Source organism: Bidens hawaiensis, unplaced genomic scaffold, assembly GCF_021521415.1.
Source record: "Bidens hawaiensis isolate Kalapana, Puna unplaced genomic scaffold, B.hawaiensis_p1.1 tig00014658_1, whole genome shotgun sequence".
In the NCBI taxonomy this organism is placed as follows: Eukaryota; Viridiplantae; Streptophyta; class Magnoliopsida; order Asterales; family Asteraceae; genus Bidens; species Bidens hawaiensis.
Genome location: NW_027492282.1, coordinates 155,001 through 180,443, shown reverse-complemented (window position 1 = coordinate 180,443; position 25,443 = coordinate 155,001). Strand labels below are relative to the sequence as shown.

Here is a 25,443-nt window from a genome sequence, read left to right as displayed (position 1 = left end):
TCACTCTCAATCTCGTGTCGTCTGAAATGGTAGCGCCAATTGTGACCGTTTGGTCGGGGAATTTTGGGTTTAAAATCCACTTCTCTGGCGCATTGTCCGCCGTTGGAAGTTTCATTCTCCCTTCCCGCGGCGTGGTTGTCACTGCGCACAAATGATCGCGGTAAACAAATGCTACGCCTGTTGGTGTAGGGATCCCCAATGCGCCGTGCGCTGGCGATGGTACAGCATTAAATTGGGCAATTGTTCCCCTACCCAGGATCATATTGTGGCATGACGTGGTGGGCAAGACCAAGAAGTTAACAACTTCGGCTCGCTTGTGCTCATCATCCCCCATAGTTAGTTCAAATTGAATCTGGCCTAGGGGATGTATGATTTCATTTGAGACACCACAGATTGGTGCGTTCACAATTTCGAGCCGAGCTTGGTCTGCCGAGTCTAACTTTCTGAAACACTGCTCATACATAATGTCAGATTCGCTTCCAGTGTCCACCAGGACCTTTGACACTTCGTAATGAGCAATGTGTGTGGTAATAACGAGAGGACTGCTTATTGAAGGGCCTCCCCTGATTCTTGGGAAGATGACTTGCTGCTCGCGCCAATCTCCGTGAATTTGCGCGCTTCTCTTTCTTGACGTCTGCCCTTGTCGTCCCCCCTCAGCCACACAGATTCTTTTGTACTTCTTGCTGGCAGAGGCTCCCTCCGGTTGCTCATCTTCTATTCTTTGGTTTTTCACCAAGTGAGCCAGCCTGCCAGACTTTACATCCTTCTCGATCGCATCCTTTAAATGATGGCATGCGTCGGTGTTGTGGCCCGGGGACCTGTGAAATTCACAATATTTACCACTGTTTTGCGGCCCCTTGTAGTGTAGTTGCTTGGGAGGCTTGAATTGGACATTCTCAGTACTTAACACCTGTGAAGGTGTTTTAGTGAGAGGAGTCCATATTCTTGGCAGAGGTCTGCTAGGATCTCTGCCGCCCTCCCTCTTGTCACCCTCCCCGTGTTTACGAGCATCCTTTTGGGGCTGGGGTGAGCTTGGTTGCGCTTGTTTTTCCGCGGAAGAAAAACTTGTTGGCTGCAACCTGGACCATACAGAGTTCTGTTTGGCCCTCTTCTCTTTGCTGCGCGGTGATTCAGCCTGATGCGCTCTTTCTCTTGCCCTATCTTGGGCAATCTGTTTCTCATTTCTCGCGAAAACTCGCGATGCCTCCATTAACTTGGCCCACGTGGTGGGCATACCATCTTTGCTTACGAGAGCTCGTCGTAACTGATCACTGCGCGCGCCTTGTATAAAGGCCACGCGCAGGAGCTGCTCAGTTATGCCCCCGATTGCCAGGGACTCCTGATTGAAACGAGTGATGTAATCTTCAATCGTTTCATCATTCCTGCGGATGCAGTGCATGATGTCATCAGGATCGCGCGTGTGCCTGCGCTGCTGTACGAAGTGGGCCTGGAACTTTTCTAATAGTTCCTCGAACCCATCAATTTGCCCTGTCGGCAAGCTCTCGAACCATACTCGCGCTGCGCCCGTGAGGCAGCGGGCAAACATATGACACCACGTTGGCATCGTCCAGCTCTCTAGGTTTCCCGTGTTATAGAAACCTTGCAAAAAGTCATCTGGATCTGTCGTGCCATCATATTTCCCCAGACCACTTGGCATCTTGGTCTTATGCTGGATGGGAGCCTGCGCGATGCGCGCAGTAAACTTTGAGTGTTTTACCAGGATGGCTGGTCTGTAGGGTGTGGTTACGTCCACTTGCCCTCTGACCGGTGGGCTGTATGGCATGTGCAGATCCGGATCTGCTCTGGCTCCTGGCGCCATGTTCACAGGCGCGCGGAGCTGCGAGCCTCCTACATGAGTATCCCTTGTCTTTCTCATGCTATGCACCTCTTCATCACTGAACTCTGTGTGTGCAGTGTGAACAGAATGCCCTTCTTCCGGCGCGCGCGGCCTTTTTGTGGGCTGCTTCTCCATCGCTTGCCTTTGTGTTTGGTCGGCTAGCTTCTTCTGTTTGATCATTTCAGTGTACTTTTCCATCAGACGCCGTTGCTCATTTATGAGCCATTCATTCGGATCGTCTGCTTCATCTTCTGGACCCATTGGTCCCTTCAGCTTCGCGCCGGCCATATTTTGTAACGTGCGATCGTCTGGAGGAGTTTCAGTCTGGCCGTGAGGGGTTGTGACGAAGGGACGGTTGCTGGTGGTACGCGTAGAATCACGCGGAACCCTCAGAACCTGCTGTCCGTCGTTAACACCCTCACGTTCAATATCCTCCAGAGCTTGATCAACGTTACGAACTCCAGAAACCATGGTGATTGAATTTTTTAGATCTGGATGAGATCTGATTGCCGTTTGTAACAGTGGATGGCGCCAATGAAGAAACGTGGATCTACTCACTGGTAGCAAATCTACTTTCCTCGGGTGTGATTAAACTATTTCACCGATGGTTCTTCTGGATCCGTGTTCTTCCACCTACAAAATGAACAGCGCCGTTACTTACCCCTCAGAAAGGGACAGAGGGGTCCTCTTTGGGGTAACCCTCCGGCGTGAGAATCAGTATTTTTTGGAGAAGATAATAATGTTGTATGTAAGTGAATCTCAAGAGTATTGCTGAATCGCTGAATACCCTTGATGATGTGACTGTGTGTTTTTCTGTAACTGACTGTGAGTGAGTATGATTCAATATGATTGAATGTGATATCACTGCTTGTAACTGTCAATGATTGAGTGTGAATGAATGTGTCATCAAAGTGGAGTTGATGCTGTATTTATAGTGCTAGGGTTTCCACTGGTTGGGCTCAGCCTCGTTGGCCTCCTCCAACCGCACTGCGCCATGTGTCCTCTGGGACACCTGGCGCTTTCTCGTTGGTTGTAATCATGTGGTAGCACATGTGTCATGCTGAGTTGTCGACCTTTCATTTGGCAGCTGTCAACATCAGCATATTCTTACTCCTTAAAAAGATGCCTTCTAGAAGATTGTCTGACGTGCACAATCAAGGTTGCCCTAACCCTGATTTGGATAAGGACGAGGTTGATTATGTGCACGTGTGATATGCGCCCATCCTGAGGATGCGCGAAGTCTTCTTTTTATTCTCACGCGCAGATATTTCATGCGCAGGTGTGATATGCACGAGCGTGTGATATGCGCCGCGCGCATATGTGATGCGCGAGCATATGATGCCTGAGCATGTTTTGTATGCGCCATGCGCCTGGGTTTTGGCTTTGTGCCTTCATAATGTCTTTATCTTGCGGGTTGACCCGCCTTGATTGGTGTTGAGGCGGGTACATACCTCTTCAATAAACTTTTGTTCATGAGAAAATGTGAAGAAACATTGTCCATCATTTATAATTTTTTAATATTTTATAAAAGAGGTTGTGAATGGAGGAGAAAAAAAATGCAATGATAAATATAAAAAAAAATATTTATTTGAAGAGAAATGAGTAAATATAATGATTTTTAGTGTAATTATAAAGATGGAAATTAAGATGCGATTGAGGATGCTTTAACTACCTATAATACACCAAACATGCACATTGTATGATTTGAACCCTGAACGGTGAACCATTAAATTAGAGGGATACATCTTTACCACCGTCAATAAGTTGTAATTTGCTGGCAATAAATCAAGATAGTTCACGTCAGCGAAAAGAATAATGAAGCAAACTTATTTTGTCATAAAGATTGGGACGAGGAGTGGATGGTTTTGGTATTACGGACGGCGTTACCATCCCTCACCTCATATGACAAGTTTAAATCACTTGTATTTTTTTACATATGAACAATAATTCACTTGATCATATTGATAATATCAAAATTATAAGTTAAGAACTTGAAGTTTAGTTTGTTTAAAGTAACGATCAATCATTTTATAAATGCCTAAAGTGAAAAACACAAGGAAATGTCATTGACAATAACCATATAAGCATTGGCTTCTAGGTCTCAAAGCTTCGTTTTTAGCAGGATTGGCTTTGCTGTTCAAAAGGGGGTTGCGGCGCAGCTTGTTGCCCGTTTGCCTGCCACTTTATTGTAATCGTTTTATAGTAAATTATATAAAACTTCTATATAAGCATTTTCTTTTAGTGACCCACCGACAAAGCAAACAAAACAAACCAACTTCTCATGAAATAAGTTATGTTAAAAATATTATTTATGTACCTTAGTTTTTAAGTGGATAATGGAAATACTGGTTTCGGAATTCGGACTTTATTAAGTAGACACACATATTTGGCAATGTTTTTGATGCTTCTTGGTTTTTTAGGGACTCTTTTTTACTCTCATTTTGATGATTGCATTAGGCTTGAGCTAGATGCTATATAAAGCAGTGATGTAGAAAAAACGATATAAAATGTTGTGACATGGCAAAGCACAAGGAGCATGTTCCGATGACATTAGTGTATGAGTAGTTTTTAATGGGACTGGTGATGAGGTCTGAGTTGAGAACATTGTGCATATATGTTATAGCTTTTGAGTTGTTTTTTGTAGGTTTACATAAATGATTATGTGATTTAAGTTAAATAAGCTTATTAGTTAGTAGTCAAACAAGCTTACTATTTTGTTTTGAATGACCAACAAAGACTGGCCACACCCAAGTACACCCATTAGTAAAAGGTCACCCATGCCTGTGATTACAAACAACTTATAGGGAAAACCCATCGCTCAAATGCCCATTATAGTAAACCCCACCTAACATGCACATGCCATTTTATTTTGAATGAGACTCGAACCCATAACCTCTGATTAGGAAAACAATAATCTTAGTTTGAACGTCAATTATCCAAATTATTATTTTTAAATAGCTTAGAATTGCCCAATTAAATGTTTATATTAATTAGCTTATAAAAACTTTAATAATTATTTTTCATGGGGCCAATTCAATATTTCGTTGGTGGATGCCAAAATTTCATGGAAGGTATGATTTTTTTTTCTTTTTGTACTAACTTTTTAATTAAAAGAAATTAAAAACTAAAAATAAAAAAATTGACTGATTAATAATATCATTCATGCTTATCTAGTTAGGGTTTTTTTTATGTAAATCTCTCCCATAAGCTTATAAGTTATAATTAAACCCATATAACGTGGTACATGAACAAACTCTAGTATTACTTTTGATATTATTCCATAACTCAACCATTAAAAGCATTAAATGTTATATAACTTATCTTTTTTTTAAAAATAACGGATTCGTTTAATTTTGAGCTGAGTTGCTTTTTTTTTATAAGAAATGTCCGAGATCACCTTGACAAGTGGATCACCCTTTCGTTCATAGAATATGATGTGGTGACGTTGCTCGCCTCCCCGGAGAAAACCCACAGCAGGGAAATCTCTTTGGCTTAACTTAAAACAAATCACTTCAAATGAAGCTTCAACCCAAAACATCCCATAAAAGAACGAGAGTATTGAGTTGAAACTAGGGCTCTCAATTCCTAACACGACACGAAAAAATATAGGTTTTGGGTCGGCTGACACGACCCGTTTTCTTAAACTGGTCAACCCAACCTGTTTAGAAAATGGGTCAACCCAAACCCGACCTGTGAAAAAATAGGTTGACCTGTTAACCTTTTAAGAGTTGGAGAGAAGTTAATATTTTAATTTTAGAGATAAGAAGTGCTAAATTTTAAAGTTAAATACTTTAATTTATAATTTTTAATATATCTATTAACTTTTAAAAATCAAATTGTTAGTTTTCAAAATATTATTATCCACTCATCACTTCCAATATAGTTATTTTATTATTCATAACCGTATGTTCTCTTATTATTTTTATTCGTTTGTTCTTATTTTAAACAAAATATGAGAATCTAAGTTTGTTAATCGAGAATCAGAGATAAACACACAAAAACATTAGATCTATCACAAAATTATTAGAATGTTTTATAAGAATAACAATTGTTGATTGTCTAGGTTATTATTAAGCAACTTGTATTTCTAATATTCGTAAATGAATGTAAAATAGGTTGACCTGAAACACGATACGAATTTAAATCGGTTGACACGAATAAATATATGGGTTGGGTTATGGTTGAAGAATCTCAACACACCAACCCGCCAACCCGAAACTTATTAACCCGTCAACCCACTGACTTGACACAATTGACAACCCTGGTTGAAACTAACATTTTCAAGATTTTCCTTTTTTTTTAATTTATTTTAATCTTTTATATAAAAATAGAAAGCACACCCCAATGGTTGGTATTCCCTATCAAAGATCAATTAATTCTAATTAATACTAATATAAAAGTAATTAAGAGAGATCACCTCTCCTCTAACCTTCCATCTTGTTTGTTTATATAATACTAATAATAAAAACTACTGTTTCTTTACAGCAAATCAGCGAGTATTCACAAAGCAAGCGCATTACAATAACAACACTCTTCTGTTCTTCTTCATCAAGATTCTTCCTTTCTCCATTCATTTCGCAGATCTTTCTTTCTTTTGAATGTGGGTTGTTTCCAGGTACCCAAGACTCAATCTTTATGGGTTATATTATTATTCGATCGTTAAATGTTATCTTAATCTGGGCTAAATCAAGATTCTTGATTTTGCACAAATTCTTGAATACCCTTTTTGTAAATTTGAATAATATGTTTGACTGATTGATGATCATGATCTTGATTGGAAGAATCTTTATAGATCTAAACCTTATAATATATAATCTTGTAAGTTGTAACCTAATGCAGATTTCCAATTGGGTGTTTTTTGGATCAATTGATGCAGAGTTCTTGTAAAGTCCAATTTTTTATAAAATGCCAGGTAAATTTTATTGAATTTGATCACACAAACACAAGTGGCTATTATTTTTTTGTTTTTAGTATTAATTTTATGATTGTTATTATGTTGTAGCATTGACTCAAGAAGATAGGGCTACTCAAAGATTTGATTTGGGGGCAATTGGGGATGATAAAAAAAGAGTTAGGGTTAGATCTTTGAAGAAAAAGGCGATGGGTGCGATGCCAAATGCGGTAAATTCGCTTAAAACGTTGAATAATAAGCGGGTTTCAAATTGTCGATTTGCCTCTATTTCGATTGATGATGTTAGAGACGATGAAGAAGAGGAAGTAGTGAATGCTTTTCGTGAAATCTTGATTGAGAAAGAGTTGCTTCCTAATGTTCATGATGATTATCATATGTTGTTGAGGTAAATATTTGAGTATTTGATATGATTTTTTTTTTTTGGAAAAATGGTACCTTTGATTTGTGCAAATGGTTAGTTTAAACTTTTATTGGTTTATTGAAGTTTAAGTTTTGAGTTTACAAATTTTTAGATTAAAAAATGATGCAAATTTTAAAAAGAATAAGCCACAAATGTTGAAAATATTAAAATTTTTCTAAAATTTGGAAATCAAAATCCTACCATTTAATAGAATCATATAATAAGTGGACTAAAAGTCAATGCCATCAATCTACATTTAACATTAGTGTGGATTGGTAATTGGCTTTGACATTTGACTTTTTTTTAAGAAATGCTGCAATATTCATGGCACTTTTATAATGCAAACGTGGATGACAGATTTTTGAAGATTTAACCTTTTTTGTAGTATATATTTTCTTACCTTTTTTGATCTTTTAAATTTAATTTGAAAAAGTGGTTATTATTCCCTATTTAATGGAAAAAAATGCATAAAAATGGTTATTTTGTGCTGTGCGAATGGTTTCAAGTTTTTGAGTTTACAAATATTCATGTTAAAAATGATACAATCTTTTAAGAGAATAAGCAAAACAGCTATTGCTTTATTCATTTTGAAATCCCTGTAAGTCAAAAAGTCAAACATACAATCTACATTAATCACGCGGTTGCAGATTTTTGAAGGCTAGAAAATTTGATGTTGATAAAGCAGCCCAAATGTGGGTAGATATGCTTAACTGGAGGGAAGAATTTGGTGCGGATTCTATTATAAAGGTATGATTATTTGACTTTTTTATGTTAACATGCAAATCTTTCTGTATTGTTAAGGTCTAATTCAAATGTCTCTAGAACATAAATTTGGCCATTGGAAAGATGTGAACATTATGTCTTTTGTTAAAAAGATTACTTTTTTAAAGTCAACTTTGTTTCTTTAAATTTTTCATAAAAATTTGATACCAAAGGTACAGATGAAGAACTCATAATTTGTGTAATGGTGCAGATTTTTTATTTTTTGGTCCATTTAATGGATTTACCTTTCATATATATCTTATTTTAAACACATTTGACCCACCTCAAAATTATTGTTTTAATAATACTATTAGAGAAAAAAAATGATTGTTAGTATCAAATACTAATGTTTTGTTATCAGTAACGTCTAATGTCAATTAAACCTTGCATTTACATATTTTGAAATTTGAATTGTTACAACAAATATTGTTCAAACAGTTTTACAAATTATTATTACCACCTTAAACACATCCAAACACTATCTTGAAGAACATGGTTGTTGTGATTGTGTGCAGGATTTTGTATATGATGAATATGAAGAGGTTCTAAGATACTATCCTCATGGCTATCATGGTGTGGACAAAGAGGGGCGGCCCGTTTATATTGAACGGTTAGGAAAAGTGGAACCCTCTAAGCTTATGAATGTCACAACGGTTGACAGATTTTTAAGATACCATGTTCAAGGTTTCGAGAAAGCTTTTTCTGAGAAGTTTCCAGCATGTTCCGTTGCAGCTAGAAGACATATAGATTCCTGCACAACCATACTGGATGTTCATGGAATGGTTAGCTTTTTTTTTTTTTTAAACAAAATATATATATATACAATCAATCAATCAATCAATCATACCCAGTAAAATCCCACCGACAGCAGAGCTATAGGTAGGGTCTGGGGAGGGTGGGATGTAGGCACACCGTACCTCTATCCAAAAGAATAAAGAGGTGGCTTCCAGAGAGACCCTCGGCTCTAAGAACATGTGTATGAAGCAAAAAAGGAAATCAAAGTTTAACAGTTATATAAAAAACTACTACTAATTATAATAATATTAATAAAAAGGTCACAGTTTAACCGCAATATAAAAGCTAATAATAATAATAAAGTATGTAAGGGAAATACCATTATGGTATGTGACCTAAATAAGTTAAGTCTAAGCCCTAAGGTATTCAATTCTCTCTAAAAATCCTTAACTTTAATTCTACTTCTCCACGAATTCCTATCCTCAACCATGTCCTCGGAGAGGTTTAGGTCTATCAAATCATGCCTAATCCTCTCATCCCAAGTCAATTTCGGTCGTCCTCTACCCCTCCTCCCCTCTATAGTAATGTTTTCTACGGATCTAACAGGATTCGTCGTCTGTCTTCTCTTTACATGTCCAAACCATCTCAATCTCCACTCTTTTATCTTGTCTGCTATGTTCGCCACCCCTAATCTCTCGCGAAGCACAACGTTTCTTATTCTGTCTAGCCTTGTGTGCCCACACATCCAACGTAGCATTCTCATTTCTGCTACCTCCATCTTCCGCACTTGTGCCTTCTTGATGGCCCAACAATCTGTTCCATATAGTATTGCAGGTCTAACTGCCACCCTATAGAATTTTCCCTTCAGATTAGTCGGGAAACTCTTGTCGCATAATATACCTGTGGCTGCTTTCCATCTACACCATCCTACCTGAACTCGGTGGGTCACATCACTGTCTAATTCCCCATCGCTCTGTACAAATGATCCTAAATACTTGAACTTCGTTACCTGCGGGACCACCTGCCCTTCAATTGTGATGTGTGCGTCTTCACTGTCGTTTATCTCACCAAAATCACAGTGTAGGTACTCCGTCTTAGATCGGCTAATCTTTAAACCTTTTGTCTCTAAGGTTGTTCGCCACTCCTCAAGCCTCATGTTTAGATCTTGTTTTTTCTCAGCAAGTAACACAATATCGTCTGCGAACATCATGCACCACGGGAGAGTCCCCTGAATCGACTTTGACAACTCATCCAAGACTACTGCAAAAAGAAACGGGCTCAACGCTGACCCCTGGTGAAGACCTACCTCTACAGGAAAGAAATCAGTATCCCCCACTGGCGCACGGACACTTGTTTCACTCCTGGTATACATATCCATAATGATCTCTATGTATTTCCTGGGCACTCTTCTACCCTCCAAGCACTCCCAGAGCACCTGTCGTGGCACACTGTCGTAGGCCTTTTCTAGGTCAATAAACACCATATGTAGATCACGCTTCTTCTCCCTATACTTTTCCATTAATCTTCTTATAAGGTGTATTGCCTCTGTGGTGGAACGCCCCGGCATGAAGCCAAATTGGTTGACCGTAACCTGAGTTTCTCGTCTAAGTCTAACCTCAATCACTCTTTCCCATAGCTTCATAGTATGACTTAGTAGTTTGATTCCTCGGTAGTTACCACAACATTGGGCGTCTCCTTTGTTCTTATAGATAGGAACTACAACGCTGCTCCTCCACTGGTCTGGCATCTTACCTGATTTGAGAATACTATTGAACAGAGTAGTTAACCACATGACTCCTTCCTCCCCCAGACACTTCCACACCTCGATGGGTATGTTGTCTGGGCCAACCGCCTTAGACCTTCCCATCCTCCTAAGTGCGTCCTTCACCTCTTCTTGTGTGATCCGTCGGCAGTAGCAGTTATTCGATTGTTGTCGATGAAAGTTTGTGTTGTCATGTTCTTCTTGGTAAGCTCTCCCATTGTTAAAAAGATTGTGGAAGTAGGTTTGCCATCTTAGCTTGATGTCCTGCTCCTTGACCAGTACATGCCCGTCTGTATCCTTTATGAACTTCACCGGTCCTAGATCTTGCCTTCTACGCTCCCTGGCTTTGGCAATCTTAAACATAGCATATTCCCCCTCTTTTGTTTCTAGACTTTCATACATCCGTTTAAAGGCCGCCTTCTTTGCTTCCGCCACTGCCTTCTTTGCCTCTATCTTGGCCGTTTTGTAGTTGTCCCTCAAATCCACTCGTTCCTCCTCATTCGTGCACCTCATTAGCTCCCTAAAACATCTTTGTTTGTCCCTTATCTTGTCTTGCACTGCGTCATTCTACCACCAAGACTCCTTATGCCCACTTGACTTTCCTGTTGTGACCCCGAGAGTCTCCTTTGCTACTTGGATGATCTTTGTCTCCATAGCTTCCCATATATGAGTTGAGTCCCCATTTAGTTGATCCCGCGTATGCAGTATGTATATATATATATAAATATATATATATACATATATATATATATACATACTTTTAGGCAGCTTATGTAAATAGCACGCTCGTTTAGGCCCATGACCCTGCGAGAGCTTAATAAACGAGTTTTTTTTTGGCTCAAACTCGTTTAAGCTCGGTTTTGTTCGATTTGAGCTTTTAACGAGTCGATCTTGACATTTTATCTTTACTTTTACCTCATTTTGTCTTCAATAATTATTTTTAATCATCTCTTGTTTGTAGAACTGGATGAGTTTTGGTAAGGTTGCACACGATTTGTTAATGCGAATGCAAAAAATAGACGGAGATAACTATCCTGAGGTGCAACTTTGATCTTTATTATTAGTATTACCATTTTGTCATGTGTCTACCGTTTTTGACCTTTTATTTTAATTTTTGGTTAATCAGACTTTACATCAGATGTTCATTGTCAATGCTGGCCACGGATTTAAATTCGCATGGAATACAGTTAAAGGGTTTCTTGATCCAAGAACCACATCAAAGATACATGTAACGATAACCTAGATTTGTCTTTTGTGTTTCGATTAATGCTGACTTTTGTTTGACTAAATGTTGATTTGACATTTGGAAATCTATAGGTTCTTGGTAGCAAGTATCAGAGCAAATTGTTGGAAGTTATCGATTCAAGGTTTTTCCTTTTTCTTCTTCTTTGTAAAAGAGACTGTAATATAGTATATCTAAAATTTATGATTACAAACTTAAAACGGGCCCGTGGGCTAAAGAGGACCAAACCCTAATAAAAAATAGTGACTAATAATACTATTAATCTATATTTAACATTTTTAGTGTAAAATTTATTATTTTGTGAATTTATAGGCAATTACCAGATTTTCTTGGTGGAAATTGTTCATGTGCTAATGAAGGTGGATGTATGCGGTCAGACAAGGGTCCTTGGCATGATCAAGAGTTAATAAAGGTAATTGTGTAAAATTGAGTTTTATTTATAATGTTGAATGTTGAATGTTGAATATGGTTAGTATTTTTTAAAATAATATGATTAAGGTGATGTTTGACTCGTATGGCTTATTTTCTTTCTTATCTAGTTTTCAACATTTGACTCGTTTAGGCTTGTAAAAGAACGAACACGAATGGGACATGTTTGTGTTTGGCTTTTTAGTTTAATTGAACAAACGCTCGAACATGAAAAATTAAAACGTGGTGTTTTTGTGTCTGTTTGTTAAAAATCAAGTTTATGTTTCACGAACGTAAGTGAACGGATATAACTGAAAACAGATGAACGAGCATAACCGAGCAAACATCAATTAAAAGTAACATGAACATCATTTTTTCGTGTCTAAAGTTTTGATAAAACTAGATTTAAGCTTAGATGAATATATCAATAAACGTTAACTAGCGAATATAAAAGAATGTAAATGAACAAACATTCATGAACGTGAACGATCATGTGTTCATGTTTGTTCATTTAACTAAATGAACAAAAAAAATGTTCATGTTCGTCCGTTTACTAAAAAAACAAACATAAACGAACTTCCCGCTGAACAGTTCACGAACTGTTCACTGTGGTTTCATTACAGGCCTAGGGCTGTTATTACGAGAAACGACTTGTGTTTTCATACAAATGAACATCATTTTTTCGTGTCTAAAGTTTTGATAAAACTAGATTTAAGCTTAGATGAATATATCAATAAACGTTAACTAGTGAATATAAAAGAATGTAAATGAACAAACATTCATGAACGTGAACGATCATGTGTTCATGTTTGTTCATTTAACTAAATGAACAAAAAAGATGTTCATGTTCGTCCGTTTACTAAAAAAACAAACATAAACGAACTTCCCGCTGAACAGTTCACGAACTGTTCACTGTGGTTTCATTACAGGCGTAGGGCTGTTATTACGAGAAACGACTCGTGTTTTCATACAAATCGGTGCATGATTTCATTGTTTGTATTCTTTTTGCAGCTAATTAACGGGGGAAATACAGAAAAAAATGATAACTTTTATGATGATTCTAATTTAGAAGTCAAGTCAATCGTTTCTCAGGTGCAGTGATTATACAATCTTTAGTAAACTGTTGTAAACGTCTTTTTGGTGTTTTTCTTTTTTCCTGAAAATTTGCTTTTAATGCAGAACACAGGCCATAAAATTTCTGGGGATTTAGCACCAAGCACGGGGTTTAAAACTCATGTTCCTCGAAGATCAATGTCTCTAAATATTAGAGTATGTGTTTCTTGGTTTAAAGTTATAATGGGTGTTTGGATTTATGTTTCTTGGTTGATAGTTATAGTGTGTGTAAATGTTTATAAAAAGTTTGTTTGATAATTAACTAAAAGAACTCACCAATTTAATTATTATTTATCATGTTATCTTTTAGAGCACGATCAACGTACCTGTTTATAGCAAAACAAGAGTTGAACCAGTAGTTCCCAGTTCTCAGATTGATGTTATCCCCAGAAGTAAGTGATTCATTAACCGTATTTATTACATTTTTTGCACACCTAAAGGACGAAAAGTGTGATTTGTTTTATTTTTTAGTGATGGTTGGCTTGTTTGTGTGTGTGTGTGTTTGTAAACGGACGAACATAAACGAATTTAAATGAACATAAAGAACATTTGCAGACATAAATTAAGAACAGACTTGTGTTCATGTTTGTTGGTTAAGTAGATGAACAAATTCTTTTGTTCATGTTCGTTCGTTGATTAATTTAAATAAATAAACGTGAACAAATTTCCTGCCAAACGGTTCACGAACTGTACACTGAATGGTCGGCTTGTTTAGAGGCCTAATATAGACCTCTAGATATAGGATTAAATCTCCAAGTATACTATTTCTAACTGTTGATCAACTATTTAACCAGATGATTTGACATTATCAAAAGCAGTTGAAGAATCATCCTCTGTGAATAAACTTCTCAGTTTTCCGTACAAAGTGTTAACCTACATTTTTCTTTTAACTTTTGGGTTGGTGAGTTTTTTGTCAAGAAATATTATCAAGTCGTTTAACAACGAGAACCAGTTTGTGAATGATGTGAATGAACCGGGTCCAGTAGAAAAAGAACTTTTGCACCCATGTGAGGAGAAGTTAAAACAGTTAGAAGCAATGGTGGCTGAGCTGTCAACTAAGCCTTCAAAAATTCCACAAGAAAAAGAGGAAATGCTTGTGGAGTCGATGAATCGTATACGATCGATGGAGTATGATTTGCAAAAGACTAAAAAGGTACGGTTTTTTGTTTTGCATTTTTTTTATTTTCTTTTGTTAAATGTGTGCATTGTACTTCATTGCAGGCGTTATTTGCTACGGCTTCAAAACAAATGGAGCTCGAGGAATCGATAGAGACCTTGAGAGGGGATTCTATCAATGTAAGTCAAAATCTTTTACTCAACGATTAGGTTGTTGGCTTGTCCTCAAAAGTCAAAAGTCAAACACGTTTCTGATTTTGCATTTTAACACTAATGTTTGTCAACTTTTAATAACAGAGAACAAACACATGTTGGGTGAGACGTACCAAATCATCATCAAGCGGAAGATGGCAATGAACCTCACAAGTTTAGTCGGTTGGATCTTAAAAGTCAGCCTTGCTTCAGACAAAGATTCTTGTTTCCAGCATATGATATACAACACATACACACATGCAGAAAAGAAGTATAATTTCTTCGTTCTTTCCTCCCCTCTGCGTTGATAATTAAAGGCGTTTTTCTGGTTCATTAAACAATACCCATACTTGTTAATAGATAGTTTACATAGAATGATATAATTCGCCCAGAAAAACACGTTCGGCAGGAATAGTCGACGATGGCAAAAACAGTTACTTTTTTTTTCTGTTCATGTGTAGTTTTGATAATTTTATGACTCATAATGATTTGATTTGCGATTGAACTCAAATTTGAGCAATAAGAGCATATACATGTTGACTTTTTAAGTCAAACCTGTTGATTTCCGAGGTCAGAATTGATGAAAATTTGGTCATCGTTATTACTTTTGTTATGTTTAGGGTATCTTCGTCATGATCTCCGTTTAAACCGATCTCTAAATTTTTAGGAAAATTTTAATAAAACTATTTAATAGAAAACTGATCAACCTTTTCTTAAAGTTGCAGTGATTTTTTAAAATCCTTAAATAAGAAACAGTTATCAAAATCCTTAAATAAGAAACAATTTTACTAAAGTTGCAGTGATTTTTTAAAAGGTGTTTAAACATAGTAACAAGGATGAGAATAGCAAGCATGACTTGCACTTATAAGGTGTTTATTATAGTTCAAACTAGATTTCATATCTTTTGTGTTAAATAAGTTTAAATTGATTTGAGGTCAACTCAACCAATATAAAAGTGTCTTGGTTGTATTCTAAAAATAACTATTTTTGGCTTCTAGATTTTGGCACAAATGGTACAAGAAATCCAAATTTCTTGAATGATTTGGCAGCTTCTATTCGTCTAGGCGAATAAGTTGTTGATAATAGTTATTCTATTATCAACTTTCTCAAGAGATGTATATCAATTTTAAAGACTTTTGTAAGTTGTGTGTCATTGAAAACATGTTGATAATGGGAAACTTTAAAAAGGCAGGTCACTTCTATCGAAAACAAATTGTAGCAAAGAATGATCTTTGTTGAAGATATTCACTACTTACGACTGTTTTGACCTAAACTCATAAAGGTTACTAATGATGAAGAGCAGATTGCTACCGACGAGTGTTAATGTTGATAAACATTTCAACCGAGCAAATGGTTGGAATCATAGCTATAAGTAGTAGAAAACTATTATTGTTGCCAGTTGCAACTTTTCGGAGATACATCATCAATTTTACCTCTTGTTATGGGTTGAAGTTTATTTTCATAACAGGTTTTGAGTCCTTTAATTAGGAAATTTACAGAGTCAAAGTTGGTCAAGAAAAGGTTGATCAGTTTTCTTTTTTCAGGATTAGTTGTACAATTTATTTCTGCAGGTCTCAACACTGTTTATGTTTAAGCACCAACAAATGCCTCAACAGTGACCTCTTTAATATTTATTTTTTGTAATTCATTATTAGTTTGGTCATGTTTAAAACCACAGAAAAGCTTCATAATTTGACTGACAACTAATTACTCACTGAATTTGATTGGTAGCTTGTGAGTACAGAATACATAAACCAAACAGTTTTGTCATTGCAATTTTCATAATTATCAAGACTTGACTACTTCTGAGAAGTTGGCATTGCAAGAGAAACTCCAGAACCACCTAAATCCTTCCATTGTTGAGTCACGGTCTTGATCTGAGTATAAAAGTTAACCCCCGCTTTGCCTACAAATTCACAACTCATCAAAATGACGCCCGTTTATACCATATACATTTTAAAAATAAAAAAACCAAGTAAGCACACACCATAGAAGTTGAGGTCACCAGCAAAAGACGCTTTAGATCCCGTAAACGAGAAAAATGGCAACGGAACTGGAATTGGAACATTTATGCCAACCTGCATGCACAAACATTAGTTTCTTTGTATTCTGGTATTAACAACAGGTGTCATTGTTGTTAATGTATTATTATTATTACCTGTCCGGCTTCAATATCCGTTTGAAATTTTCTAGCAGCCACACCAGATGATGTCAAAATAGCTGCTCCATTGCCATATCTGCAAAACAAGCTTCTCTTTAATAAAAGCCTAAAAAAGTTTCAACATCAACACTAGTTTTTGTGGAGAAACAAACAAATTACTTATTTCTGTTAAGAATATTAATCGCCTCCTCCAAACTGTCAGCCTGCATGCAAAGAAGAACCGGGCCAAAGATCTCTTCCTGCAAAATTTAAAAGCATAAGCCATGTCTCAAAGATTGAAAAAAAAATTTCTGTAATGGAGAAACAAATACCTTGTAGCATTCCATATCTTCAGTAACACCAGACAAAATTGTGGGTCCTACAAAGTTCCCTTGTTCATATCCCGGAACCACAATATCTCTTCCATCAAGCAGCAGTCTAGCACCACTTTCGACACCACTCTGAACCAATCTGCACACTCGCTCTTTTGCCTGATAAATTTTAAAATAGTTAAATATGGTTTTAGTATCAGTTTTTAACCGAATAGTGTCATCTTCGTTTCAATTAAACCCAAGCCTTTTAACACTAAATATGGTTTTGGTCTTTTCACACAACTTTTAAGAGAAAAATGGATGCTGTTAGTTGTTTGACTTTAATTGAAACGGAAATGAAACTATTGGACTAAAAAAGGTCAAACTAGAACTATTGGACTAGGAGTATAAGATGGTTTTAGTACCTGTGGGCTGTGGCTTGACCCAAATAACCATTTTAGTACACTAGTTTTTATGCCAATAGTTTCATTTGCGTTTCAGTTAAACCCCAAGCATTTTAATATTTTTAAAAATTTTAATAACAGGGATATTTTGGTCTTTACACGCAAACTTAACAAAAAGAATGGATGGTGGTAGTTGCGTGACTTTAATTGAAACAAAAATGAACTAAAAAAGTCAAATTATAACTAATGCACTCAAATGGATATTTGAGTCAAAACACAGGAACTAAAACCGTATTTAACTCATTTTAAAAATATATACTTGCCTGTTTGCTAATTACTGGGCCTAAGTCAGCATCAGGTTCTGTCCCCGCATTTACTTTCAATGCCTTGGCACGCTTCACCAACTCATTTTCCCTGTAACACACAAACATATATTTACTGGAATTAATTTAAATAAACAAATAAACCTAAAAATAAAAGTGATTAGAAATAAATAAAATACCATTCTTTTGAATCTCCAACAAAAACAACAGTGCTCAAAGCCATACACCTTTGTCCTGCAGCCCCAAAACCAGCAGCAACTAAAGCATTTAAAGTAGCGTCAACGCTCGCATCGGGCATTACAATACCATGATTTTTAGCTCCCATATTTGACTGCAAAATTATTAATCAGTTATAAACTTGCATCAGTTGGAAAATACACAAAAGTGAGTGTACCTGAACACGTTTTCCTTTTGCTGATGCTCTTGCATATATATGCATTCCCGCCTAGAACGAAAAATGAAAAGTAAATAGATATCGATAGCTTATAACATTATTAATGCAAAGTAAAAGCAAAATGCATGCTTTACATGTAGTACAATCTTAACATTGGAAAAGTAAAACCATAAAACTATTACCTACCGTGTTTGAACCAACAAACGATATAGCCTTAATGTCTTCATCATCACAGATAGCATTCACAATGTCCTGCCTCAAAACAAATATCAGTGGGTTAATACAAAAGCTCGTGTGTTACATATGCTTCTTTCTACAAATTTTGAACTAATATTCTACAAGCATACTAGATTAAATAAAGGAATACCGTGTTTCAAACTGAAATCAATTTTCTTTAGTTTTGCAAGTTGTAAATTTATTTATTACGAAGGGGTGAGAGATGAAATAAGAAAAGCAGGAAAAAGTAGGTTGAGCTCACAGAATTGTGACATGTGCAGTGGATAGTAACTTATTTATCAGGTATAGATATAATAATCAAATATTATACCTAAAATAAGGAAAACGGCGATTCGACTGCAGAGGATCTAAAGAAACGATAATTTGATTGTGGAGGAAAATAAGGGAATGATTGGATAAAAAAAAACAGGAAAAAACATATTAGGGGCCCTAGAATTGTGCACCACATGTACTTTATTTATCAAGTATAAAGATAATGAAAGAAAAATAGCAAAGATGTTAAGATTAGTAAGGAGGAAATATACATGGGTGCCATGAACAATATTCAACACACCGTTGGGTAAACCGGCTTCCATCGCCAGCTCAGCAAGTAACATAGAAGCCCCTAAAAGCAGGTACAAAATTGCAAAGATATATCAGTATATAACAAAAATTCAGAAATAAAATACTTATAGATATGTGAAAATGACCTGGATCTTTCTCTGACGGCTTTAGAACAAAAGTATTACCACTGGTAACAGCAACTGGAAACATCTGCAAACAAAATAAAATAAGCATTTTTAATATAATAACAATAACACATATATATCAAACAATCTGATATCGGCAAACATACCCACAAGGGAATCATTGCAGGGAAGTTGAAGGGGCATATACCCGCGCACACACCAAGTGGCTCTCTGATACTGTATGTATCAATTCCATTAGATACATTAGAAGAGAACTCACCCATTTGTAAACTCGCCATTCCACAAGCATGTTCCACCACCTCTTTAAAATCGAATGATACCGTACGTTAATTATTATTTAAAACTTAGGTATTATAATATGATATAAACCTACCGAGTCCACGGAACACGTCACCCTGTGCGTCCTTCAATGTCTTTCCTTGCTCTGTAGTAATGTTCATGGCAAGCTTGTCCTGAGACAAATAGATAGGCTAGTAAACAAACCGAAGAAACACAAATGGAGCATGTTCATTTTCTTTTGTTTTAACTTTAACTGAACAAAGGATCAGACACAAAACAATTAAGTGAACATGGTATTCGTGTTCGTTAAGATAATGAAGGTATTTGTGTTCATCTATGTACGTTCATTAACAGTATAAACGAACAGTTCATGAACGAATAAAACTGAGCTAAAACCAAATGTGAACAACAATATGTTTTGCCTAAAAAGTTAATAAAACTAGACTAACTTATAATAAGCCTAAAGAATTTAAATGAATATATTAACAAACATAAAGTAACGAACATAAATAAACAAATGTTTGGCTGCTCACACATGGATGATGTCACACACAAAAGAACAAATTTGTAACTAATAAGTATATGCTAAGTGCTAACCATGTCTCTTCTAATAAGTTGTTGAAGTTTCAACATGACGCGTTGGCGAGTAGTGATTGGCGTGTTTCGCTATGACGGAAACGCCTGTTTGGCTGCTGAAACGGCGGCTTTAAACTCCTCAGTTTTGGTCAAAGGTATTTGAGAAACAACTTGTTGTGTAGCCTAAATCCGAACCAATAACACTTAATTAATTAAACAACAATAATAATAACGAAAATGAGCATGCACGAACTGAGAAAGGACTTACCGGATTAATAACATCGATAAAGTCCGATGATTGTGAGTTAACAAAGCTACCTCCAATTAGGTTTGGTACTTTCTGATTCATAACAAAACATACATACTTTAATATTAATAATATCATCAAAAGAAAAGAAGAAATGATTTAAGATTTATTTATAGTAATAAGTTAAGTTTAGGGGAATCGGTAAACAAACATACTGGAGGATCGTTGTGTCTTAAGGATTGCTGAGTAGCGGTAGAATAATACTTAAGGGGGAATAATATTTGAGGACTCAAACTAGAACCTGTTACACAATCAATCAATTGATTCGATAAGCAAACAAAGAGATCATGAATGGATTAATCAAAGCTTACCTCGTCGGATTGATAGTCGAAGCATGCTTTCTGCACAACAGATGGATCGGGTTTTTTCCGTTAATATCTAGACTCAGTGACTGAGTGATCGGATTCGGATCAGCACAACACAAACAAACGTGACACTGAGGATCACCACTATATAATATACTGTGTAACAGCTTTACTTCCTAGTATATTATTATTATTATTAATTAAAGTAATTAAATTTGGACATGAGTGTTAATATAACTAATTAATTATTATTTATTTTTATATGAAATAATAATAAAACAATAAGAGATAAGAGCACACGTCATTATTTACTTTTTTTTAAGAGGAGGCATCTATCTAATTGTAGTCTAATTATACACAAACCAACTATCGTGATACTAAACATAAAATATTCCTTAAGTAGATGACTTTGGGGGCATTAATCAGTCTTACAGTTGTATAAAAATGGTTGTATATTTTTTTTGAACGGCCAACTAAGTAACGCCGGGTACTCCGTACGCGGCCCCCATTGGCTAAAGGTAGCCCGAGCCGGCCACTAGTCCGGACGGACGGAGCCCCTAGCGGTCCACCTGTTGAGGGATTCACCGGATAAAACCCGACCCCCACGCCCGCCAAACGGCACAACAGCGAGGAGCCGGTAAAACCGGGTGAGATCAGGACTCGAACCCTGGCATCCTTCATATCTCCCATATAAAAATGGTTGTATATGATTACATCATAGATCATATAGGTTGTATTATGATTATTTTTACTCTATCGTATGACTCGTATGATGGGACATGATCTGATGAATAAATTTCGTTTGCCATTGTAGAGCCGATAGGCACACTATTGTACGCTTCTTGGATGGTGTTGTGTACCAACCCCCTTGTCACTTTGCCATATATGTGAATTAGATGCGGGTGTAACACATTATATTATATTTGTTTGATTGTTAAAAAGTACCGTAAGTGTGATATATATTTGGGGTTCTCTTCAACTCTCATTGTTACGAATACTCTTATCTTTATCCAGACTCGTGATTGGCGATAATAAGTGAAGTTCGAGAATGTGTTTAAATATGTTTAGATCATATTTATTTTTCTAACATACACGATATCATCATATTACAATTTTTGTACACATACACCCACCCCTAAGATCATGCTCAATAATATCCATATAACCATTTCAATATTCTTCACATTTCTACTTTCATAGCAAGATCATGTTGAATTTGTGTGTACAGTTTCACTAAATTCTTTTGCCTCTATACCTAGCAAACCCATAGTCAACACCTTTGCAATCTACAAAATACAGATCTAAAACATGAGTATACAAACCCTCATTTTGTAACAAATCAAGATGTAATGTTTTTTTTTCCTAATAAACTAGTGTCAAAACAGTTTGAAGTTTAGTCCCCTCAACACTCAGTAGGGTACTGCTATAGTGCTATCTGGCAACTTGTTGCAAAGGAGGCCATTTAACTTCATCGTCATCCGTATAGCCTCGGATTAGAAAGTCTGAACAATTCTTGACAATTCCATGATTATACGGGTTATGAAACCCCCCTTGTGCTCCTTGAAGATATGCGTATCGTGTAGCATTTACATATTCATTTGTTGTTATGTTTCGACCAATCTGCATTCACAAAACACCATTCATCAAAACAACACAACTTGGCTTTTCCCACTTAAATTATTATTTAATACTAAATTATCAGAATAAGATATCAACTGTAGCAAAACAGTTGTAGGAGTAAGGATTAAGGGTGTAAACGAGCCAAGCCGCTCGTGAACTACTCGAGACCGGCTCGCTTATCGATCTGAGCTTAAACGAGCTCGAGCCTATAAATAAGCTTCCTTGACAAACAAGCCCAAGCTTGAGTTGGCTCCCGAGCCTATTATTTATATAGCTTATTTAGTATATTAAATATATATTTATATACTAACTATTAGTGTACATAAAAATTTGATATAAATGTATAACAATTAGAAAATAAAAATTTTATGTAAAATAATTAAAAACATGTATAAATTAACTAATCAACAACCGACGAGCCTGGACTTAGTCGAGCTCAAGCTATAAAAACTACTCACGAGCCGAGCTCGAGCTCTTGTAAGTTGAACAAGCTGAGCTCAAGCCTAGTCAAGCTTGGGCTCGGTTCGTTTACACCCCTAGTTTGGATTTATTTGTATGTTAGAAGATTGAGAGAATGATCACCTGGTAAGCTTGTATGACGAATAAAGTTCCAGCAGCAAGCAAGATAGCTAAATCAAAAAAAAGAAAGACAGCAACACCAGGATGTTGAAAAACAACATGATGAATCCAAGATTCTTCACTCGGCAATGCTGGTATCGAAGTCCATATTCCTGTCATTTTAAGGGTAAAGATGTAAATTTGAATACAATAAACATCACAAAAATACAGGTGTATGTGAGTAATTGATTTTAGCATACTATGAACGGCGACCACCCCGCTTATCAATGAAGTCAATAGGCCCAAGAATAAAAACACGAAGAAATCCCATTTATTCTTCTGCAATAATAAAAAAAGTAATTGGAACCAAAATTATGCCACAGAGATTCTTGAAAAATATTTAATATATTGAATAAATACCTTTCCGACACAATTTGATATCCAGGGGCAGTGATGGTCAAACTGTTCCACACAGCGTTTGCATGTAGGACAGTGCTTGGAGCGAACGGGCCTTATTATCTGGGCAAAATAGTCATTTAGAATCAATATAATTAAAGCCTTAAATATTTTAATTCGACCCATTTGTAGGTGAAGTATAGAATGAGTTTATAAGAACCTTGCAAGTAGGACAGAGTTGAGACCAATTTCCAGTCCAATTAGCCGTGTTGGTTGGATCGATTTTCAACAAAGGACCCTGAAGAAGTCACAAGGAGAATCATAAACAAATTTTTAGGGCACAAAAGATTAGATTTTGAGAAGCAGGCAATGCGTTCTTGAAAAAAAATTGGTTTTCTTAGGGTAAATGTAAAATTACTTCACTCTCTGTAACATATTACTCTGTTGCAGCCAATATTCTGTTTCTTAAATGTTGCAATCATCTGTTCAAGAAGCACATCTAAATACCACCTAAGGCTATCTAGTGCTTGTTTCACTCAATTTTATTAGACTTAATCGTTTAGGTTCACATGTGGAACGGGCGGGTCGAGTCTTATTTGGTTAAGAATATTCTAAAGTCGGGTTTTGTTTATCATTAGTTTATTTAGGGTTGTTTATTTCTGGAGTTTTGTTTTAAGAACACTATTTTATTTTAGGATTTAGATGGTTTTTCATTTAGTTTCCTATTTAATGATTTTTAAGGTTTCTTGTCTTTTGGTTTAATTATCATGTATACAATTTATGTTTATTCGTTAATAAATAATTTCTCGATTTTTGTGATAACCTTCAAGTTTAGCATCTAAATATATGATCACACATATACAATGTATTTTGTTACATTTATGTGAACAAGACTTGCTTTATTAATTCATAAAGGAGAAGTATACCTCTGCATCAGCATTATTATTAATCCCTCCAGATGTTTTCACATAACCGGGATCTTTACTGCAACCACATAAATCTTTGATTAAGGAAGGAAAAATATTATGAACTTTTTTTTATTGTAACCAAATAAAGTGTACCTGCTGCATCGAACAAACATCAATAGTGAAGCAATTGAAAGTGAAACAGCAGTCCATCCCCAAAGCCCAACAACAGCAGTCACCTTAACAAGATTAGAAGCTGACATGGAAAAAACACAACATCCTGATTAGCATCCTTAATTAACTCAAAGAGAACATGCTATTAATTGTTGATTTACATTTACCCACCAAAAAGAATAGAATTGATGAAAATTATCGTGCAGACAAATACTATGCAGAACAATATAGGGGCGTAACCTATATCCCAAACTTTATTGATCCAGCCTTTATCTTTCCAACAACTATTGTGTCCACGAAGAGCATTAGACTGCATTAATTGAGATTTATAACGTTATCATATAGATCTCTCTTTGTGCAAAACTTATATTGTTGAATAATTATTATTATTAGAAAAATCGATACACACAAGGATTAAAGAAATGTGGCGATGGCCCCTATCTGCTGCAATTTGTGCAGGCGTAAATCCAGCATTATCTTTCACCATCAATTCCTGTTTTGTCCCTGCGTGTATAAGTACAATACAAGCCTCCAAATGTCCTCTCAATGCAGCCCAATGCAAAGGGGTGCAACCTAGTGAAAAAATAAATTTGTCATTATGGACATTCATCTTGTGGTTAGCTTGTATTAGGGGGTGTTTGGATGCGTGTTTGAGCGTCTAATTATCAAAATCACCTTAATAAGAAGTGTATGAGGCTATAATACATTACAACTAGGGCTGTTCACGAGCCAAGCCGGGCAAGGACAAGCCTGGGCTCGGCTTGTTTACAAACCGAGCTAACTCGAGCGAGTTCCGAGCCACAAGCTCTTTGGACAGCCGACAGCCCTAATTATAATCAAAAGGAAAGTACCTTCTTTATCTTGTTTTCCTTGAAAGGCGTCCCAAAAAAGAAGTAATCTTATTGTATCTGCAAATCCTTTATAAGCAGCCCTAATTGAGCATAATTAAGAACATATCATTACCATATTCAATTTCAAAATTTTTAACTAATATTAAAGTGCTCCCATACTCATTATGAGTTTTAACATACCAATGAAGAGGGGTCCTTCCGTCATTATCCGGTACATCAAAATCAGCATGATACTTGGCAACAATGTAGTTCAAGAATGATGTTTGACCATACTGGGCTGCAACATGAACCGCCTGCAGTTAAGCCCATAACTGTAAGCTTTTAAAACTAGACTCTTAACTTCAAAATTCACAATTAGCGGTGCAAACGAGCCAAGCCACTCGCAAGCTACTCGAGATCGAATTGATAGATAGCTCGAAATGAGCCGAGCCTTATCAACTCCAGCCTCAAACAAAGCTCATTTAGTTATCGAGCCAGACCACAAACCTTGTATG

The 25,443-nt window shown here is 36.2% G+C and overlaps 3 protein-coding genes across 3 annotated transcripts in view; 1 reads left to right on the top strand and 2 right to left on the bottom strand.

Moving 5' to 3' along the window:
• Nucleotides 1-6,118: 6,118 nt before the first annotated feature.
• Nucleotides 6,119-14,659, top strand: LOC143547216 (phosphatidylinositol/phosphatidylcholine transfer protein SFH9-like). The gene is made up of 15 exons (XM_077038698.1): nucleotides 6,119-6,452; nucleotides 6,677-6,749; nucleotides 6,840-7,134; nucleotides 7,797-7,896; nucleotides 8,427-8,693; nucleotides 11,370-11,447; nucleotides 11,535-11,636; nucleotides 11,726-11,775; nucleotides 11,964-12,063; nucleotides 13,071-13,151; nucleotides 13,239-13,328; nucleotides 13,483-13,564; nucleotides 13,967-14,325; nucleotides 14,394-14,468; nucleotides 14,586-14,659. Exons 2-15 carry the CDS (start codon nucleotides 6,743-6,745, stop codon nucleotides 14,643-14,645), a joined length of 1,746 nt encoding a protein of 581 aa, XP_076894813.1. The 5' UTR covers nucleotides 6,119-6,452; nucleotides 6,677-6,742; the 3' UTR covers nucleotides 14,646-14,659.
• A 1,511-nt stretch (nucleotides 14,660-16,170) lies between these two features.
• LOC143547215 (methylmalonate-semialdehyde dehydrogenase [acylating], mitochondrial) lies at nucleotides 16,171-20,560 on the bottom strand. The gene is made up of 17 exons (XM_077038697.1): nucleotides 20,452-20,560; nucleotides 20,296-20,381; nucleotides 20,102-20,173; nucleotides 19,855-20,016; nucleotides 19,352-19,430; nucleotides 19,125-19,279; nucleotides 18,979-19,042; nucleotides 18,814-18,893; nucleotides 18,239-18,304; nucleotides 18,053-18,103; nucleotides 17,838-17,989; nucleotides 17,659-17,749; nucleotides 16,953-17,111; nucleotides 16,801-16,880; nucleotides 16,639-16,717; nucleotides 16,468-16,558; nucleotides 16,171-16,386 (listed from the first exon to the last, which is right to left on the bottom strand). The coding sequence occupies exons 4-17, from the start codon at nucleotides 19,888-19,890 to the stop codon at nucleotides 16,280-16,282; spliced, it is 1,290 nt and encodes a 429-aa protein (XP_076894812.1). The 5' UTR covers nucleotides 19,891-20,016; nucleotides 20,102-20,173; nucleotides 20,296-20,381; nucleotides 20,452-20,560; the 3' UTR covers nucleotides 16,171-16,279.
• Nucleotides 20,561-21,673: 1,113 nt separating this feature from the next.
• Nucleotides 21,674-25,443, bottom strand: part of LOC143547214 (putative protein S-acyltransferase 23) — a 4,818-nt gene continuing 1,048 nt past the window's right edge. The window contains exons 3-13 of the mRNA XM_077038696.1: nucleotides 25,130-25,242; nucleotides 24,950-25,029; nucleotides 24,508-24,671; nucleotides 24,270-24,408; nucleotides 24,081-24,180; nucleotides 23,946-24,003; nucleotides 23,240-23,317; nucleotides 23,044-23,142; nucleotides 22,884-22,962; nucleotides 22,648-22,796; nucleotides 21,674-22,065 (exon numbers count right to left, since the gene is read on the bottom strand). Of these exons, the coding sequence (XP_076894811.1) occupies nucleotides 21,877-22,065; nucleotides 22,648-22,796; nucleotides 22,884-22,962; nucleotides 23,044-23,142; nucleotides 23,240-23,317; nucleotides 23,946-24,003; nucleotides 24,081-24,180; nucleotides 24,270-24,408; nucleotides 24,508-24,671; nucleotides 24,950-25,029; nucleotides 25,130-25,242 (1,248 nt within the window). The 3' untranslated portion in view covers nucleotides 21,674-21,876. The remainder of the gene's footprint in view (nucleotides 22,066-22,647; nucleotides 22,797-22,883; nucleotides 22,963-23,043; nucleotides 23,143-23,239; nucleotides 23,318-23,945; nucleotides 24,004-24,080; nucleotides 24,181-24,269; nucleotides 24,409-24,507; nucleotides 24,672-24,949; nucleotides 25,030-25,129; nucleotides 25,243-25,443) is intronic.